Source organism: Ursus americanus, chromosome 21 (genome assembly GCF_024610735.1).
Source record: "Ursus americanus isolate L20-20 chromosome 21, mUrsAme1.1.p, whole genome shotgun sequence".
In the NCBI taxonomy this organism is placed as follows: Eukaryota; Metazoa; Chordata; class Mammalia; order Carnivora; family Ursidae; genus Ursus; species Ursus americanus.
This window is the reverse complement of record NC_142147.1, coordinates 48,968,147-48,989,723: the sequence shown is the minus strand read 5'-3', so window position 1 is coordinate 48,989,723 and position 21,577 is coordinate 48,968,147. Positions and strand designations below refer to the sequence as shown.

At 43.8% G+C, this 21,577-nt stretch overlaps 1 protein-coding gene across 1 annotated transcript in view; it reads right to left on the bottom strand.

The window, feature by feature from the left end:
• The window catches only part of ARHGAP35 (Rho GTPase activating protein 35), a 118,684-nt gene that overhangs the window by 41,598 nt on the left and 55,509 nt on the right, over positions 1–21,577 (bottom strand). The window contains exon 3 of the mRNA XM_045772276.2: positions 19,839–19,983. Within this exon, the coding sequence (XP_045628232.1) occupies positions 19,839–19,983 (145 nt within the window). The remainder of the gene's footprint in view (positions 1–19,838; positions 19,984–21,577) is intronic.

Here is a 21,577-nt window from a genome sequence, read left to right as displayed (position 1 = left end):
AAAGGGCATTTCATATAATATAACTCTACTCTTGATAAAAATAAAACCAAAAAATTCTTAGCAAAAAAAGATGGATAAGTAAATCCTTCAAAATGAAAAATATATATATACAAATAGGCCCATTAGGCGACCCACCTCAAAATATCCGTAAGCCCCAGCTGACCAATGCGTGACTTACACCTGGACACAGGTACCAAAAAAGGAAAATTCCACATGTTCCCATACTTCCTCACCTTCCCCCTTTAACACAGCACCCCCCCCCCCCACTGCTTTGTAGCAGTCTCTCCTTGCGGTGTATTCAATAACCTTCTACTCCCTGTGCTCTGCTTGGGTGAATTCTTTTACTACTCGTGCCACAGCTGGCCCCACTCGATCAGGTTGCCGCACATTTGGTGGCCCCCAAGGGGGATCAGAAGATCCCACATTTATCTCATCCCAAAAGTCAACAAGGAACGAGGTAAGAAGATCTGCCATTACTAGTACCATTTAATATTGTCCTAGAGGTACTATTGGTCAATATTCCAGAGGAATTCCAGAGGGAAAAAAATATCAGAGGAATAAATATGGGGAAAAGGAGGTAAATAATAATTATCTACAGATGTTATAAATTATTTACCTAAAAAACCCAGGAAGTTCTGTATCTTGATTGTGATTATGGTTACATAACTATATACATTTGTCAGAGCTCACTGTGAGTCACACTTAAAATTGGTGAGTTTTATTGAATGTAAATTATATTTCAATAAAGCAGCTGAATCATTTGAAATTATTACAAGCAATAAAAAGTTCAGTAAGAAGTTTGGGTACAAAGTTAATATGCAGAAATCAAAACCTTCATCTATACACCCACCCACCTATTTAGTCCCTTTTTAAACATGCATCCAAAAAGAAATGTGCAAGAACTATATGAAGAAAACTTTAAGACTGAGGAACACAAAAGACAAGATAAACTAAAGCTATCAACAGTTAATATAAGGGGCGCCTGGCTGGATAGTCAGTTAAGCAGCTGCCTTCAGCTCAGGTCATGATCCCAGGGTCCTGGGATCGAGCCCCGTGTGGTGCTCCATGCTCAGCAGGAAGCCTGCTTCTCCCTCCTTCTGCCTGCTGCTCCCCCTGCTTGTGCGTGCTTGCTTGAGCACGCTCTCTGTCAAATAAATAAAATCTTAAAAAAAAAAAAAAAAGAAAAAGAAAAACAGTTAATGTATAATCTAGTAAGATCCCAGTAGGATTACAAAAGGTTTATTTTTAAAACTAAACAAATAGGTTCTAAAGTTCATATGGAAAAATAAACAAAAGCAAGAAAAGCCAAGAAAATCCCACAGTGGCTACCTATAAAACTACAGTAAATAAAATAATGTAGTTCTGGCACATGGACTGGATGAGTAACCAGCTAGCTAGATCAATGAGAGGACAGGGTTCAGAAAGAGACCCCAGGGGCGCCTGGGTGGCTCAGTCGTTAAGCATCTGCCTTCGGCTCAGGTCATGATCCCGAGGTCCTGGGATCGAGCCCCACATCAGGCTCCCTGCTCAGCGGGAAGCCTGTTTCTCTCTCTCCCACTCCCCCTGCTTGTGTTCCCTCTCTTGCTGTGTGTCTCTCTCTGTCGAATAAATAAAATCTTAAGAAAGAAAGAAAGAAAGAAAGAAAGAAAGAAAGAAAGAAAGAAAGAGAGAGAGAGAGAGAGAGAAAGAAAGAAGGAAGGAAGGAAGGAAGGAAGGAAGGAAGGAAGGAAGAAAGAAAGAAAGAAAGAAAGAAAGAAAGAAAGAAAGAAAGAAAGAAAGAAAGAAAGAAAGAGAAAGAAGGAGAAAGAAAAAGAAAGAAACCCCAGTAAATACAAGAATCTGGTATACACTATAAGTAGTTTTCAGATCCGTGGCGGGAAGACAGATGATACATGATGCAATCAACAATGCTGTCACAACTTATGAAATAATGTTGCATCTTCCACAAAATAAATTTTAGATAAAAATAAAACCATAAAATACTAGGAAAAAATGATGGCAGACTTTCAAAAATAATCCTGAGTGGAGTAACCCTTCCTAAATATATCAAAAGCCCAGAAGCCAAAAGAAATACGGGAAAATCAGCTGTAAAACAAACAGAGGAATACATTCTATAGGGAAGAAACATAAATAATCAAGCAAGGAACAAGGACACCTGTAACTTATATACAGAGGAAGGGAGTACATGAGTTTAGGGGGCCTGGGGCAGAAGGCTAAGAGGGAGACATGCTTTTTCAATGCATACTGCCCTGCATTTCATACCAAACACATGATTAAAAAAAAAATAGTGCAAGAGCTAGTATCCTTTTTTTTTTTTTTTTAAGATTTTATTTATTTGACAGAGAGAGAAAACAAGCAGGGGGAGCAGCAGCAGGAGAGGGAGAAGCAGAGGAAGAGGGAGAAGCAGGCTCCCGCTGAGCAAGGAGCCCAGTGTGGGGCTTGATCCCAGGACCCTGGGATCATGACCTGAGCTGAAGGCAGATGCTTAACCATCTGAGCCACCCAGGCGCCCCAGTGGATGAGCTAGTATTCTGAAATCATCTTTTCTACTACTTTGGGGTTGATAATTGTCTAGTAGATAGGATGGTTTTTTTTTTTTTAAGTTACTACTTTTGTGAGATAATTGTCTAGTAGATAGGATGGTTTTTTTTTTTTTTTTTAGTTTTTACTTAAATTCCAGTTAATACACAGTAATATTAGTTTCAGCTGATTTGTCTAATAGATAGTTTACAAAAATTTAATGTCTTTGCCTGGCAGAACAGAAAATGCTTGGCAACCCTGTAATATCCCCAAAATGCTGAGGGTGACTGTACTGGCTCACTAAATCAAAAGTCTGGGAGCCACGGCCGTACAGGTAATGATTATATTGCCAACCTCTTAATAGTCAAGATACGCAAGAAGTAAGACCAAAGCTGTGGCGATCCAGCTCCTTACTTGGGAAAGCACGGCTGCCAATCACCTCTAATCTCCACGGCATCGTTAGAGGGTCTACTTCACAGGGCTGTTGTAAGCATTAGATGAGCTACACAGCACCCAGCACAGACCTATTCAAGAACAGATGAAGGCCTTACTTCTCAAATTAGGAGACCAACACACCTCAAGACAAGAATAGTCCCAAAGTTTTATAATTTACAAACATGTCCACGTGTCTCTCTCCCTCTCTTTTTTTAAAGTAGCCTCCACGTCCAACTAGGCTGGAACTCAACGACCCTGAGATCAAGAGTCACATACTCTATCTACTGAGCCAGCCAGGCACCCCTCCATTGTGTCTCTCTTTTGATCTTCGATCTCACCCATCATGGAGCATAGGTAAGGCAGACATCGGCTACATTCCGCATCGAAGAATTAAAGATAAGAGAGATGATATGACTCTAGTTCTCTCCCCTGGTCTCACAGACTTTTGAACACAGACATGTCCCTCCTCCTATACCTATTTGCCCATTCTCATTTTTTAACCCCTAAGGGCAGGAACCATATCCTATTCATTGACTTCTAGATTCCTGACGATGCTCACTCACTGCCTGAATGCGTGAATGACAGATTGGAACTAAAAGTCAGAAGTTCTGACGCCTGCATCAATCACCTTGCCACTGCCCCAAAATGGTTCCTGTGCCCAACTTCCCAAACTTGAAGAGCTGAGAAAGCCTACTTGGATGAATTAATCATCTGAGCCATACATCTGATAGTTTAAATCAGACTTAAAAAAAAAAAAAAGAGACGAGGGATAGTACCATCTGAACAACAGTATTAGAAGATCTGCTTTTAGAAGAGCTAAACATCTCCTGTAATGAGTATGCTGAGAGTGATCCACAAGTACTCTATTTGTCACATGTGTGGAAATAGCTGGTCAAATCCAGAACACGTGGACATATTAAACTACTGTTTTTATCATCAACCCCATCTAACAGACTAGGAAGCTGTGGCTTACATATGGTAAGTAACTTGCCCCAAATTACAGAGCTAATGAGACGGTAGAACCGGGCCTGGAACCCAGGCAGAATGATTCCGGTGGGTTCTTGACCGCTCTGCTGTACTCTCTTTCTTGTTAAGCGATGGCTATAACTGGGTGGCAGCATTAAGGCTCATTTTTACTTTCTTCTTCAGATCTTTCAAGAACAAAAGTCTGACAGTAACATAGCAATTTCCATTTTATAAAAAAGATAACCATTTTCTTTTTCAGACGGTTTAAGGGGTTCTCCCCTGTAATCTTGCTTGTATTATTTAAATGATGCATAAGTCCTTCCCTTCCAAGATCATGCAGAAGATAAAGCTTCCTTACCTAAAATACAGGAAATGTGAAATACGAGATGTTCAGATTAGGAAGATATTGTTGACCTTACATAAATGCTGCCAAGAAGGCTGCTGAAAGGCTAGCTGTGTGTGGGCAAGGGCCGACTCCTCGGGGGGCTCCACCCTCCCAGCAAGGATGAAATGAAGTCACGCTTACAAAGAGCAAGACTGGGTCTCCGAAATGTTAATTATCTTCATCGTTATTGTTGTTAAAACTGCTACTACCACATTCCTGCCATCAGATGATGGCCCATTTCCATGTTTTCCAAACTAGGCTGACTTTTCATTAATACCTTACTTACTGTGCTGCCCATGACCCTTCCCCCAAAGCTGGTGCGCATGGATAAGGGCAGCCGAGAACCAAGGAGCTTCTCAGAACCAAGAATTATTTTATTTAGTTCAGTTCGGGCCAGGTATTTTCAGCTTATTTTTCCTCATCTAGTCTTAGTGATATTAAAACAAAACAACAACAAATACATAACCTACATTTTCAAGATTCAGAAAAATTCTGCATTTACCCAGACTTAGGGTTCTTTGGTCACGTTATGGGTTACAGAGGAATCCACACTCTCTGCCTAGGAAGTGAAATACTTCACTCTCTTGTTAAGTTTCTACAAAAACACTCTCTTGCTGCCACAGCCCAAATGCTGGCTCTTGACAACCACAACAGAAGAAAGAGTTTTCTGTTGTGGCTTCTGAAACACAAAAGAACGGATCACAGAACAGAAACACTGGCTGTAGCTGCCTTTATCAGGCGCTCTGGACTACGTACTAGAAGGGTCTTGTTTCGACCAAACTGCAGCTTACGTGAAAAGATAAATTGTGTGCGTTTGTTTTTCTTCAAACTGCTGGGAGGCCACCAAATTCAAATAGCCAAAGGATTCCAGCCAGGAGTGAAAGAAGGCAAACAGGGGTGAAATCATAGGGCCTTTACACCATCTCTGTTTGAAAAAGTGGGATTCAATTGCCTGATACCCAAGTCAGCTCTCATTTCAAACAAACAAACCACCTCAGAGCTGGGCCCTACACAAAAGAGCGGGCTTATCTCTTCAGACCAGGATTCTCAAGTGGCATTCTTCCACGTCTCCTTCTACCAGTCTTAGGCCTTCTGACTTTCTCTGTTGCCTCAATTCCCATTCTTACTGACCCAATTGCTCTCTTCTGGCCATGTGAACACAAAGATCCCTGACTGAGGTCGCTGGAGAGCCAGGCCCCACGGGGATGCATAAACCAAGAAAGAATTGGCCCCTAACTCAAGGATCTTAGGAGTTCTGATGCCTCTGTCAATCACCTAGCCATCTGTATTCATCTGCTCAGGCTGCCATGAAAAAATACCACAGACTAGAGGGCTTAAACAACAGAAATATATTTTCTCACGGTTCTGGAGGCTGGCAAGTCCAAGATGACCAAAGTGCTGGCCAATTCAGCTTCTGGGGAGACCTCTCTTGTGTCGCTTCTTATAAGGACACGAATCCTAACAGATCAAGGGCCCCACCCTTATGGCCTTACTAACCCTAATACAAGGCAAAATGTGCTATAAAAGAGGCATATCTAGAGTGTGCAGGCTTTAGAAAGAGTGGGGATTTGTCAGCTGCAGGGGTTGGGGGGACGTGTCAGCAAAGACATGGAGGCATGAAACTGGAAAATGTGAAGAAAGAGGAGGTTGGCAAGGCAAGCCAGGCTTGGAGGCTGCCCCATCTGTTTACCATTTCTTACATTCTCCCAGTTCTGGCTCTAACCCAGGCTCTCCCCTATTCCCCTACCCATGCTGAGTTATTGCTCTCCATCCTTTCAGGTCTAAACTAAGGATCTAGGTCAACTCATGCCAGCAATATAGGGGACTGGTTACATATCTAGAGAAAGGAAGGGAAGGATGCAGGAAGATCTGCAGAAACGTAAGATCAAGAGCATTCAAGTGCCCAAGGGTCAGGACTGCTCTCTACACAGTGGCCAGAGTTATTTTACTGAGCAAAAGCCAAATACAGTCCCTCCACTTAAAACCCTCCAGTGACTTCTTAGCTCACTTAGTAAAAGCCAAGGCCCTTCCCAGGAATGTTCCACTCTTAGGAATTTCACACTGGCTCTTCTGTCTGGAAGGTTCTTCCCCAGGTAATGGGATGGTTCCCTCCCTCATTTCCATCAGGCTCTCATCAAAAGACACCCTCCCCCGGCTCCCTATATCTCAAATTTTAACACGTACTCCAGACATTTCACATCCCACCTTCCTACTTCATTTTTATCCTCTTGAGCACTAATCACCAAGATTCTTTATATATTTTTTATTTGTTATTGTCTGTCTCCCCCACTAGATTAAAATATCTGCTACATGAGAGCAAGGATTTTTATCTGTTTTGTCCAATACTGTATCCTCAGCACCTCGAACAGCGCATGGCACATAGTATATAAGTGCTGGGTGAATGGAATAAGGACAGGATCCTCACAATTCTAGGCACTCTAGGTCCCTGGGACTCTGCAACCAGGCAGAGAAATAAATGCACAGGGGACTACCTACCTCAAGAGTGAGATAAAACAGGTGAGGATAGCTCTGTGGAAAAAAAGATTCCCAAGCCTTTATCACAGGTCAAGTAAGCATGGGGAAGATCTAAAACAACAGGCTGCCTGGAGGAATGAACATCTAGACTGGGATTCAAAACCAGCCCATGAAATAATCAGAGGACAAGCAAGGAGTCAGCACTGACAATTTCACCACAAAAGAACAAGGGCTCCGCGTGCTGAGTGTTTATATGTGCCGGCGAAGCAGCTGATATGCACGATTCCATTCAATCATCACAAAGCTAATAAGGTAGGTATTACCATTAGCTACATTTTACACAGGCAGCAAAGAACCCAGAGGCTAAGGCAGTCAAGCTAAGAGAAGTGGCAGAGCTGGAATTTTAAACGGAGTGTGACGGGTTCCAAAGTCCACGCTTGACAACCTCTCTGCTCTCTGGCACTCAGGATCTCAGAAGGGAGAGTGAGTCACTGGGCTATTCTCCCTGAGGGAGAAGCCTGGACCAGACCTCGACGGTGAAGGGCACAAGGCACAGTGGGCAGCAGGGGGCTGGCAAACGAGGGCTCCCGCAAGGTTCGAGGCTTCCCAAGAGTGGAAGGGGCACCTAGGTGCCCCTTGGACAGTATCAACAGCACACTAGAAGCAGCAGCAGCAGCGAACGCTAATCATCCCTGATGACCCGCCAGGTACTCTCATAAGGTCTTTAACATACTGAACCAACTCCATGATTCAAAGTGTTACCATCCCCATTTTACACTCAAGGAAACGGAGTCCTGTCCAGGTTAAACACTTGCTCACAAGGAACAGAGTGGAGATTTGGATTCAGGCACTTTGCTCCGGGTTCATCCTGTACAGATTTATTCAGGAGCCAGACAAAATGGAGAAAAAAGGTTACCAAAACCTACATGACATGTACATGGCATGTGCGCGCACGGTCCCCACAAGCGTGTGGCAGAAGCCCTCACTTGGCTTCTCTGTGGGCCATCCCACAGTTACTAATAAGAGTTGCACTCTGTACTCTCCCCATCTCCACCTCCTGCCTTAATCTGCCCTGATGTGTTTGTTGCCAGGCTGTCTCCCAAAGGCCTCTGATCTAATGGCAAGCATTTCTCCCTAAAGATGCTCCCCTCAATTAGTGGTGAAATTTAAATCTGCCACGCAGAAAGCACTCTGCTCATTTACCCAGGCAAATGAGCTAAATCAGGAGGAAGGTCACAGCTCTAAGTATCTGTCAAAGACCATTTTTAGAGAGGGCTTCCATTTGCGCAGAAGAGATGAGGGCCACCTCTGACCTGTGAATGATGCAGACAAGCTGAGTTACAGCCACAGCCCTCAAGCCAAGGCTACAGGGCTCGGCACGCAGCCCCAGACACCCCAGCTTCTGAAGCCTCAGCCTTCCTCCCCTCACAAACTGCCCCCAGGGCTGAACCTTTCATTTTGGAGTCTCACTGGTAAGTATCAATAAGAACACCTACTTATCTGTGCGGCAAAATAGCCAAAATTGAATCAGAGAGCAATGCCCTACAATGGGCCGGCATGTAAAAACCATGGGGTTATCACGATCTGTGCTAACCACAGTCTCAACTCAAAACCACAGACAGAACCCCAGCAAAGAAAACAGTTACATCACAAGGTACTGGAAGAATTCAAGATTCTTTCAGCCAGGCACACTTTGCAAACAGAAATGATCCAGCTGTTAAAAGAATATGGGAGACAGCTCTGTGTACCCATACACGCCCTGGCTAGAACCACCCCTTCCTCCTTAAAAGACACGAAATACAAAGCCATGAATAGGTAGCAAAGAGAACCCTTACTGCTTTGGCTCACAGCTTCACAGATTACCCCTTCAGGGACTGATAGGTCTTTTAAACCGTCATGTTCAACATGCTAAAATTAATTATTAAAAGCTGCCTCACTCTTGGGTATATACTGGAAGCACACGAGTGCACACATATGCACCAAAATTCACGTACAAGAATGTTCACAGCAGCGCTATTTACAATCGCCTCAAACTGGAAAGTACCCAAATGTCCATGAAGAGCAGAATGAATAAATAAATAGTGGATTATTCATGTGATGGAAAAGTGTACAGCAAGGAGAACGATCTCCAATCACATGGGTGAATTTATGGATTCAGCCGTGGGATGGATGAATCACAGACATCATGTCGAGTGAAAAGAGCCAGGCACAAAACTGCACATTTGGTATGAGTCCACTTTTAAAGCATAAAAACAGATAAAATTATTCTACACTGTTAGAAGCCAGGACAGCGGTAAGCCCTGGTCAAAGGTTTCTGGGGGGAACCACTCATCTTCTGTTTCCTAAACTGATCACACAGTTGTGCTGAGTTTGCGGCTGTTCGCTGAGCTGTACTTTAACGATGGGTGTACTTTTCTTTAACGGACGCTATACTTCAATGAGAAGTTTTTAAAAACTGCCTCTAGACGCTGTCCAATCTCATCCATTACTGTTTTGGGGAGATGTCCTGTTTGGATTTCCACAACCACAGCAAGTCAGTGACAGGAGCCACCAAGATAATGGCTAACATCGACTGAATGATTATTGTGTACCAGGCATTATGTGAGAACATTACAAACAGGAGTGCATTTAATTCTCAAACACTCTCTCTGAAGGAACTACGATTTTTATTCCCAATTTGAAAGAACAGAAAAACAAGGCTTTAGCTAGTTCGGGCTGAAGCCCAGCTACTACCGGCGAAAGTCAGAATGCCAGGGGTGACAACAAAGCTTAGGGTCCTACCACCGGGCTATCTGAATGGGAAATGTGTTTATGTTATAAACGCAGAAGTTACATTAGACCCTCAAACTGTTTTATTTTTCGTGCCATTGACATTTTTGATTGAGTCCAGGCCAGTTGTCTTCTAAAAGCTATCACATTCTGGATTTGTCTAATTGTTTCTTCATGGTAAGATTCAGATTAAATATTTTCAGAAAAGAGACACATAAGGTTTGGCTGAACTAACAGTAGGGGTGCCGGGTCTGGTCACTTTGGTAAGGTGGTAACCACCCCCAGATTTCTTCATTATAAAGGTACATTTCCCTTGGTAATTAATGTGTCGGGTGATATTTTGAGACTATGCAAATATCAAGTTCCTTCAGAATCATTCTCCAGTGATTTTTTTTCAGTTTTTAAAAATTAACTATTGAGGTATAATTTATAGATGATAAACTCTATCCATTTAAAGGGTACAATTTGATAGTTTTGAATATGCATACATGAGTGAAATCCTCACCACAACCAAGATATCGAATGTTTCCATCATCCCCAAGTTGTTCCCATGCCCCCTTGCAATCAGTTCTTCCTGCCACTCCTTGCTCTCAGGCAACTGCTGGCCCGCCTGCTATCACTACAGATGAGTTTGCATATACAGAGTTTTATATAAATGGGATCAGAATTTGTAGTCCTTTGTGTCTGGCTTGAATCACTCTCAGCATATAATGCTTTTAAAAGACCCAACCATGCTGCTGTGTGTAGCTGTAACTCTTCCTTTTGGCCCCTGAGTAGTATTCCAGTAGATGGATGGACCAGTTTGTTTATTTACCTGTTGGTGGACTCTGGGTGGTTTCCAGTTTGGGGCTCTCATGAATAAAGCTGCTGGAAACAGCTGAGTACAAGCCTTTGTGTGAATATGTTTTGTTTTCCTTTCTCTTGGGCAAATACCTAGGAGTAGGATGGTAAGTGTACATTTAGCTTTCAATAAACTGCCAAAGAGTTTTCCAAAGGGAGTCTACCCTTTTATATTCTCATCAGCAGCATGTGAGGTTCAAACTGCTCCATATCCTCACTTGGTCCTGTCACTCATTAAATTCCCCAGTGATTTTAAAATCCAATAATGTTCCTCACCTGAATTAATTATGCATTTGTGTGATTATTTCTAACCCTCCCACCCTTGGACATCACGGGGGGACACTTTAGTTCAACCCAGTCCCTAGCAGATAGCAGGGGCTTCATTAATATAAAGCCAGTTAAGTATCTGCTGAATGAATGAAATCTTGCTGACTTCCCCCCAACCCCAACAAAGACAGTAAGCTCAACATTTTTAGACCTACTAATGACTTATCAGGAAGTCTTTATCTTTCTATAACCATTTGGTGCTGTGTCCTGCATTCTCCTACTAAACTAGAGAGGTCAAGCTTGACCAGATTCTGCTGCCCATCGAGGAGCAGTGCCCCAGAAGGCAAATAAAGAGGCCCCTCTTGCATCACATAGCCTGCTAAGTGCAGGCACTGAAACCCCAAGGCTCTACTGTGTGGCTCAATTCCAGGCCCTGCAGGAAAGAGGTTTGAAAATAAATATGATGTTAACTAACTAAAATTTAAATAAAGACTTGAAAAGAAAAAAGAAAGAAATATTAATTTCAGCTGCAATACTGTGCCGAGGTAGGTGCTGCCTTGAAAAGTGGAGCCCCAGTCCCGTCACCAGGTAAGAGTCCTTCCAAGAGAGTAGTGGAAGAGACTATTAAGGCTGCCACCTTCTCTCCAGCTAGGTTAGCCCTGCACTTTATTGACACTGGGGTCTCCCTATGTTTGATAAAAGATGCTGACTCCTCCCAATGGCCAGCTTCCTGCCGCATCTGGGTTCTTGGAGCAACAAAACAATCTCTTGTGAAATGAGGTCACATACGCCAAGTGCCCAGTACAATGCCTGGATCGTAGCAAGCACTCAATAAATGTGTCACGAATAGAAAATGGGGAGAGTTAATGTGATGGCAGACCATCTTTGGCATTATTATTTTAAACAGCTGCCAGGCTTCCTTGACTGCAGGGACTTTCTCGTTCCATGGGGACAAACTGAAATTAAGATGCACTAACAAAACCATGGCCTACCAGTTATTTATACGGTATGGTCTGAATGCATTATAATTCAAGATGTAGAAGAGGGGCCTTCTGCCCACATGAAACTGCTTCTCCCTGGGAACAATTTCTTTTCTCAGCCCTCTGTGGCACTTGCTAGAGGAACTGGTCATCTCTTAGTAAGCAAGGCAATTAAGAAAAGGACTATTAGATGGGAAATCATTTTGCTACTGCCACCCCACCCCCTCCCACTGCCAAAAGAAGAAGGTTAAAGATCACAGAAAGAGGGGCGCCAAGGAGGTTTGGTCTCACACATTTTTCAGAAAAATCATTCCTAGAGAATGCTATTTTTAGTTCACGGCTGACAAGCGAGGCCACAGGCCTGGGGAATACATGCAGCAGCACCCAGATGAGCAGAGCACGAGGCATTCAGCCTCCAGGATACCAGACCTTCTGGGATGGGGGACAGTGACACTTGGAAGCTCCCTCAGGGGCTTTCTATGCTGTAGGACAATGGGTGTTTCCCTCCTTCCCACACTCTGGCTCAAAATTGGGCCAGAGACCTGGGATTTAAAACTGTTTTGTGACCACAGTGAGGTGTAAAGATAGCAGATTTATCCTGAGAAATTATTCTCAGGAGGACTGTGAGTAGGCTCTAAAAGTTAAGGCCCCCAGCGAGATGAACTCTGGACAGCACTGAATATTCCTACTTCCTGCCATGCATCAGAGAGCTCAGATCAGCATGGCCAATGTTCTCTTTTCACTCGGGAGTCAAACTGCTATAGAAAGGAAGCAGGGGCTCCACTGCCCTGACAATTTTCCACGTGGAGGAAAACTGGGGGAAGAAAGTGTTCTAGCCAGAAATATAAAGTCAGTCTGACCTCCGGCAGTGACCCCGGAGCAGCTGCAGAAGATCCATGCCCCCTTCCACCCTGATCACGTAACTAGAGCAGAAAGTGAAAAGCTGTGATCCTATTAGCACAGCAAGCACAGAGGCGGTCTCTGAGCCTGGGCTAGGCTCAAAGCATCTGCAAATCAATCCAAAAGCTGTTCTGCCTACTGGCCATTTCTTGAACACATTCCAATTTTAGGAAATATGAAACGAGGGTTAAGTGAACTGGTGAGAAAGCTCAGGAAAAAAGACAGATGCAACCCAAAACCAATCTCCACCTGCAATGTTAGGAGAAGACCTAAGAACATGGGGCTTTGGAGAGCTCCAACGGCAGGAACAGCAAATTTTGTGGAGAGAGGGCAGTGATCCTTTCCTTATGGTCTGTGTCTAGGAGGAGATGGCAATTTAGTCACAAACTATGAGGAGGAAACAAGGCAGTCACAGGCACCTGCTGCGGGCGACCCCTGGAATGTGGAGTTGTAGGCAAACAAAGCTTCTGTCCGTAGACTCCCCGAGACCCCCCCCCCACCGCCCCCAACTCCTGCCACCCTTTTCTCAGGTCTAAGATTAAAATGCAATTGTCCTGGAGATGGAATATAAAGATGATGTCCAAGGTGTATACAATGTAAAATCAAAACAACAAAATATAAGCTTCAGAACAGTATGCACATGATCTCCTGTTTTTAAGCATTGGGGGGGGGTAGTATTAACAGAAAACATAATCCAACTATTAAAGCAGATTACTTCTAGAGATAGGGATTATAAAGGACTGTCACACTTTCTGTTATATATCTGTATTTGTAATAATCTTTTACAGTGAGCAAGTTTATGACCCTTGTAATTAGAAAAAATAATAAGGTGACGGGATGCTTCAAGTTGTCCTAATTCACAACGCTCACACTACCAGGTCTCCAATGCAGGTGTCGGTGGGTAGGTTTTCGGCACTGCCGCCGGCCAGGACCCTGGCTGTGAAGTGGCAAATGGGGAGCAACACAGGCCCTAAGGCACACAAGGAGAGGGGCTTCTTCCTGGGTTTCTTGCTGGATTTCTCTCCCACCATGGTGGGCAGGAGTGTGAGCTCCCACACACTGCCTCTGAAAGTGATGACGCAATGTTTTATTTGCCAGGACAAGCAAAGTGCCAAGGTACACGAGACAGATACAACAACTATGACTTCTGACTGAACCGCTTAGGACAGACCTGACAAACACGTTTCATTTGGAGTGTCCCCTCCAATCAGCCAGATAACCTGCCTGAATTACCACATGGAAACGAGTCATAGGACGATTTCTATCATGAGCAAGAGAGGGAGATGGGATGGAGAGGTCAGGTGGCAGCAGAGGCTCTCCTTAGGTCCAAGTTCAGTCTAAGTTAGTCAGACCTGGGAAAACACCTAATCCATAATTCATTCAACGAAGTCTCATCAGTCCCAGGCCTCTGCTCAGATAGGAGCCACGTGATGAGGTAGCTATGGGTGGTGGCAGAAGGGGGCTGAGGATGACGAAGTACAGACACGACACCACACAAGGGGACATTCTCCAAGACAACTGTCTAGACTTTTCGAATAAGGTCATCATTCAAAACAAAACAAAACAAAAGGCAAAGAGAACTGTTCTGGACTGAAAGAGACAAAGGAAGCAACAGCCAAATGCACTGTGAACACTGCTTGGCTCTTAGAACAAAATCTCAGCTATAAGAATTTTAAGTCAACTGAGTAAATTTAAACATGGAACACATGTGAAATACTACCGAATTAATGCTATTGTTCTTAACAGTGATAATGCTACTGCAGTTATGAAGGAGAAACTCCTCTTAAGCTTGGGGATATAGCCTGAGATTTGTAGGAGTGAAGTGAAGTGGCATCTGCAGCTTATTCTCAAATGATTTAACAACGATAAAAATTAGGGAAAGAAAGGGCAAATGTGGCAAAATGCAAACCTCTGGTGATCACCTCTGGGTGATCATCATCCTACTCTCAACTCTTCAATGGGGTTTCCTGTATTCAATTTAGAAGCTGGGGAGAAAAGTCAAGTCACGGAATCTACGTTTAATGGTAGAGGCCGACGGGCAGTCGCAAAAAGAACCACTGTACGACTGGCGAAGCTACGGCGGCAACCAGCCCACGCTGAGCACTTGCCTGGGCCACGCACCACACCCAGCGCCAGCCCGTGGAGGCAGGTCCTGTTGTCACCCCCAGTTTACAGATGGGTAACTGGCAGAACAATGATTCCAAACCTGGTCTAACTGCAGCTCTGAAGCTCTGCGGCACTCCTCCAAAATGCCTGTCCCAGCTAATCTGCTTCTTAAAGTCCATCAGGAAAGGGTGCCACATGAGTCCCAGACAGGAGAATGGTTAAATGACCTGTGATCCAGCTATTTCCTGGAACATTATGTAGCAATTACATGTCGTATTCTTTTGAGGGAGATCCCCTCTGCTTGCTGGACGGGATGCTGCCTGATTCAGGAATACTTAATAAAACCGGCTGCTCTTCAAATTAAAAAACAGGGAGCATGCTCACAAAGCAGTATCTGGTTTAAAAAACAGTGATTTTCAAAAAAATGGTCCTCCGACCCACCTCTTGGTTACTGTTATTTTTTTCCTGCAGGAAAACAGGAGTAGGTAAGCTGGTAAACTCAGGGTTCTTTTGCCTCGTCTAATTTATGTTAAAAAAATTTTCGAGAACTATATACTGCATATTCTAAAGTATGTAAAAGTAAAAACCAACACACATATGCAGAGAAATAAGGCTACAAGGAAATACAGCAGCCCATTAACAGTGGTATCACTAAGTGGAAGATCAATGAATCTTTAAATTCTTTTTCAGTTTTTGCCATTTGTTGAATTTCTACTATGAACACGCCTGAATTTTATGAAGAAGAAAAAAATTCTTTTAGGGAAAAGAGCACCCCCCCACACACACATGTTAAATTCATAGATACCAGGTTTAATTTTTTCCCTGAAATTCTACAAAAGTACAAACTAATGCCAATGAGGGGATGTATATAACCAAAATTTAAAAGGAAAAAGGAAGGAAGGAAGGAAGGAAGGAAGGAAGGAAGGAAGGAAGGAAGGAAGGATGTAATTAAGGTACTCCAGGTTGAAGACCACTCATTTAATCAATAAGTATAGATTGTGTGCCACACTCAGGAGACAAGAACAGAGAATCCTATTCTCCGCAAGCTGAAATGTGCCTGCGAACCACCACAGAGGTTACATGCAAAGGGCCACTGGGAGTAGGGGAGTCTTGGGAGAATGAGGACAAGTTCCAGAGGCTAGGAGGAATGTGGGATAAATTTCACACCACACATGCAAAACAGAGAAATACAAAGAAATTCTGCTTGTGGGAATGCAAGCTGGTGCAGCCACTCTAGAAAACAGCATGGAGGTTCCTCAAAAAGTTGAAAATAGAGCTACCCTACGACCCAGCAATTGCACTACTGGGTATTTACCCCAAAGATACAAACATAGTGATCCGAAGGGGCCCCTGAACCCCAATGTTTATAGCGGCAATGTCCACAATAGCCAAACTATGGAAAGAGCCCAGATGTCCAATGAGTGATGAATGGATAAAGAAGATGTGGTGTGTACACACACACACACACACACACACACACACACACACACACGCAATGGAATACTACTCAGCCATCAAAAAAATGAGATCTTGCCATTTGCAATGACGTGGATGGAACTAGAGGGTATCATGCCAAGTGAAATGAGTCAGTCAGAGAAAGACAATTATAGTATGATCTCACTGATATGTGGAATTTTTTTTTTTTTTTAAAGATTTTATTTATTTATGTGACAGAGAGACAGCCAGCGAGAGAGGGAACACAGCAAGCGAGTGAGAGAGGAAGAAGCAGGCTCCCAGCAGAGGAGCCCGATGTGGGACTCGATCCCGGAACGCCGGGATCACGCCCTGAGCCGAAGGCAGACGCTTTAACGACTGCGCTACCCAGGCGCCCCTGATATGTGGAATTTAAGAAACAAAACAGAGGATCATAGGGGAAGAGAGGAAAAAATAAAACAAGATGAAACCAGAGAGGGAGACAAACCATAACAGACTCTTAATAAGGAAACAAACTGAGGGTTGCTGGAGGGGAGGGGTTGGGGGGATGGGACAACTGTGTGATAGACAGTAAGGAGGGCTCGTGATGGAATGAGCACTGGGTATTACATAAGACTGCTGAATCACAGACCTGTACCTCTGAAACCGATAATACATTATATGTTAATTTAAATTTAAAAAATGGGGAAAAAAAGGAATTTAGCTTGTACTCTTGTAAAACAATTTAAAAATTAATGCTTGCTGTAGTATAAAACAGAAAGTAGGGGAGAGAAAAGGAAGAACAAAGGGAGAGAGAGACAGAGGAAGGCAGGGGGGCAAGAAGGCAGGCAGACAACCGTAACAGTACTACATACGAGAGGAGCCAAGACCGTGGCCCGCATCTGGTAGGCAGCGAGGCAGTAAGAAGAGCTTTCTGGTAGAGGAACTCTCAGGTAATCAGGATGGACTGCAGGGGGTGATGGTGGGGAAGCGGAAATGAAATGGAGGGGACAGAGCCAACAGATGATGAAGCAGAAGTGACAGACTTGGGAACTTACTGGAGATGACCCTGAAATTCCAAGCTTTTTGGTGACAGTATGGACAGTGGCACAGTCTCACAGAGCTTTAAGAAAAGCAACAGCCTGGTAGTGGCAGGCGGTGAAGCCTTATACCCGAAAGGATTCATAAGTAGAAGAGCAAGGAGAGGCATAGTTTTATCACTGGATAGCAAAACGTGAATCACAGTCTAAGAGTGAGAGAAGCAAGCTGGGTGGGGCAGGTCAAGACCACCGACGTGCTCAGCTGGAGGGTATGTGGGTAACATCCCGGCACCTTGGGCTACCACAGGTGGGCCACTTGAGGAGACCATTCACACAAGGCTCCCCCTGAAAAGGGAAAGCTCTCCCTGACAGGAGAAAACCAACTAATAAATGCTGAAGGAATCAGGGAGTAAAACCGCGGGCAAAGAGTAGCGTTGCAGTGGAGAAGCTTTGTACACACCACCACCTTAACCAAAGGATCAAAGTGAACACTGCCAGTGATGGGACAAACTGACATCACGTGTCACATGGTGTGATGCACCGAGAAGGACACGGCATCACTTCCCTGCTGTTTCTTCCCAAGGTCAAATATGAACATAATCAGGAGGAAAACATCCAAAAACCAAACAAACAAAAAACACCAAACTGAGGAGGAACCTACTACGAAATAACTGATCTGTATTCTTTAAAACGATCAAGGCCATGGGGCGCCTGGGGGGCTCAGTCGGTGAAGTGTCTGCCTTCGGCTCGGGTCACGATCCCGGGGTCCTGGGACGGAGCCCCGCCATCAGGCTCCCTGCTCAGCGGAGAGCCTGCTTCTCCCTCTCCCTCTACTGCTCCTCCTGCTTGTGCTCTCTCTCTGTGTCAAATAAATGAACAAAATCTAAAAAAAAAACAAAAAATAACAAGAACAACAAAAAAACAAAAAACCTATCAAGGCCATGAAAAATGGGTAGACTAAACTGTTCTAGATTAAAAGAGACTAAAGGCTTGACAACTAAACCTGTCATGTGGTCCAAAAAATAATTTTTGTGTTTTGCTATAAAGGACATTACTGGGATAACCGATGAAATGAAAACATCCACAGATTAGGTAGGTTAGTGCTGGGTCGGTGTTAATGTCCCAAGTATGACAGCTGCTCGGTGATTATGTAAGAGAATATTTTTAGAAAATACCCACAGAAGTAGTCAGAAGTAAAGGTGCATCAGATCTGCAAACTTTCAAACATTTCAGAAAAAAGATACAAATGTATATACAGAAAGAATGGTATGGGGAAACTGGCAAAATACATTTAAGAAACCTGGGAATTTTTGTAAGTTTCAGTTTAAACTTATAATTTTTGTGCCTTTCCAATAAATCTAAAATAATTTCAAAACAAAAAGTTCAGGAAAAAGTGCCCTCCCCCTCCCTGAGATGACACAAACTATCTCTCTGAAGTGCTAGGTCACCTGAATCGAATCTTTGTGCAATCTTCTCCTGGCCCAAGGGACAGGTGCCAGAAAGAAACGGATATAAAACCAGTGTCAAAAAGATGGACACTGAGAAAAGGCTTTGGGAACAGAATGAACTAAACAAAGCTGCAGATGTGCTGTGATTAGGCAAAGTGCTTACTGTGATTCAACCCTGGTGTGTTGCAGAGAAAACCCTGGAAATAACTACAAAGTCTTTAGCAGGCTTCAACTTGAAACCTATTTTCCCCGATCTGGCACATCCTAAGTAAATATTAACACTGTCATGCAGCTCAATAGGATGCTGCTGAAATTATCAGCAGAGCCTGGGAGGCTGTGCACACCACACAACACTTAATATCATCACAGATAACACTGGAATCACAAAGAACACAGAGGAAGGCTCTAATCCCTACCTTGGTTTCAAATTAGTTTAAGCCTATATTCTGGAGCTCCACTGTTAATGCTCAAGCCCTGACATAACCACGTGTCTGCTATACTACCTTCTCGAACTCATCAGCTCTGAAAGCACCAGGAGAAAACCAAGGGAAACAATGGCATGAAAATGGAAGCTCCAGGGGTTTCAAAAGAGAGGCCGAAGAGACATGTTATGGGGTCACACTAAATGAATGAAATAAATGTTTTCAACACAGGGAAAATTTTGTTTCTATGTTCTACGTTCAAGAACCACGAAGAAAATATTGAGACAGTTGGTCTTTGTGATAACACCAAGTTGTCAGCTGTCTGACCAGAATATATCCAAGGATCCTCGCTGTTTTGTTTTTTTTACTTCAGGAAAAAAATTCTGTCCATAATGAATCTCAGGCACCTGCTCAATGGCCAAGGGCCGGAACAGTCACAACCACCCCTTCATTGTATTAAGCCAAACTGCACTAGCATTTGCGTCCAGTAGGGTGCTGCGGACACGATGATAGTACGGACGACCATTCCCCTGCCCTCAAGCAGCTGACAGATCTGCGAGGACACAAAGAGGCTGCCTGCTATGACAGGAGCTGAGGGAGCACAGAGGAGGCACCTAACACCAGCCACAGCTGCAGTCCTGAGAACACAATGCTCCGCGCACTGAAAGGTCTAACAGATCCCGTACGACACCTCAGAACTAGGCACAGATGGAGGATCCGCAAGTCTGACAGCTGTGCAGACAGCTCAGCTCCTTCTCAGAAAGCCTCTCACATTTAAGAAGAGACATCCCAGAGTCCCCAGACGGCTCAGGCCGCTGGAAAGAATCCCGTAGACAGTGAAAGCCGTTATCAACTCTGAGTCGCACTCTTACCTGTGGCTTCAATGTACTCAATACATCTCTCAATAAAAACAGGGATGGGCTTCTCTGGAGTTACGACAGTTGTCAAGGGCACCCCAAAATAGTTACTCTCCCAGGTTGCCTTTGTGATGGATGGCCGGGGTTTGGGCTTTGGTTTCTGTACAGGAAAGAGAAAAGAAAGCACAAAAAGAAAGTAAGTAACAACACGCAACTCAAACATCAGTAAGGCTTCCAGAAGGGAACTCATGCTGGTGTGGAAACTGCTGGAAAGACTCCAAACAGGATAGAGACCCGCTTGCTCATCTCACTAATTTTGTATTTTCTAGTCTGCAAATATCACACAAGTTGCCAGCAAGCTGACACACAGTCACACCTCGGAGTGTGAGACTGCATTATCCAAACAAAGGAGTTTATAAAAAGCAGGCCATGTTTAGTTAATCACAACGAGATGACTATCCACATCCTTTATCAGGGGTGTCCTGGAGTAAACAGGAAGTTTTCTAAACATCCCATAACGATAACGAATGTTATATACTCGAAGATGGCTAAAATCTTTAAAAAGATAAAAGATGGACTGGAGAATGAGTAATTTCCTCTTTCCAGAAAAGAAATAGAGCATGCATTCTGCTAGGGCTGAAAGCTCCAAGGGAGAACTTCCTTCGCTATATTGGCCTTGGGTTAATTCTCAGTGGCTTTGGAATTAGGAAAGGGTAAAACCAACTCGTCAAGCAGGACAAAGAAGATAATACTTTGTCTCTTTCCCAGCAGTCCCCTTTGTCAGTAACAGGAGCGGCGGCAGCAGTAACAACTACTACTTGAGGGCTCACTAGGTACCAAGCAAGTCCCAAATACTATTTCTTTTAAACCTCATGACATTCCACTTTACCAGGGAAAAATGTCCCGCGCACCTAAATGACACAACCAGTAAGTGACAGTGCTGGGATCAAGACCCAGGAGGGTCTGTCTCCAAAGCTCATGCTCATAAACACTACTGAGATACTCTGCTCCAAAATTATTCAATCCTTTTATTTTGAAGCTCACATGCAGACAAAATGCTCTAAACAAATGCTAAATTTCCTAAAAGCCTACACCTGAAATTTTGGCCTTTTGGTAAAATATCTACTAAGGAGGAGAGCAACCAAAGAGGATCAAGGTAAATGGACTCAGGTGTAGCTCCAGCAATTTGGTTTTATTTCCAAATTAACAAGACCAAATTAGAAGGGCAGATTTATTACAAAGGTACACAACCTATATACTTAAAAGTATTTAGGGATGGAGCTCCTGGGTGGCTCAGTCAGTTCGCCATCGGACTCTTGACTTCAGCTCGGGTTGCAGTCTTGGGGTTGTGGGATTGAGCCCCACAGCAGGCTTTGCACTCAGAGGGGAGTCTGCTTCCCCTCTCCCACTGCCCCTCCCCTGCTTGTGCGCGCACGAGCTCTCAAGTAAATAAAGTTTTTAAACAGTATTTAGGGGATCTTTGTATAAAATCCACTAAAGGGGACAACTAACTAGCTTCTAGGTCAGGGTCAACCATTCCCCCTTCCTTATCCTGCCCATCCTCATTCCTTTTGGTACCTCTATTTATATGGGAACAAATCACTTCCTGTTTAGTCTGAGATTCTTTGAGGACTTCCTGTGCAAACAAGTGGCAAAAAAAAGAACAGCTGAGAATAAAATGTACATGAAAGAAGGAACAAACCCATTTGGGTTGGGGGCTGACATTACCTGTAATGACCACCCAAAGGCAAAGA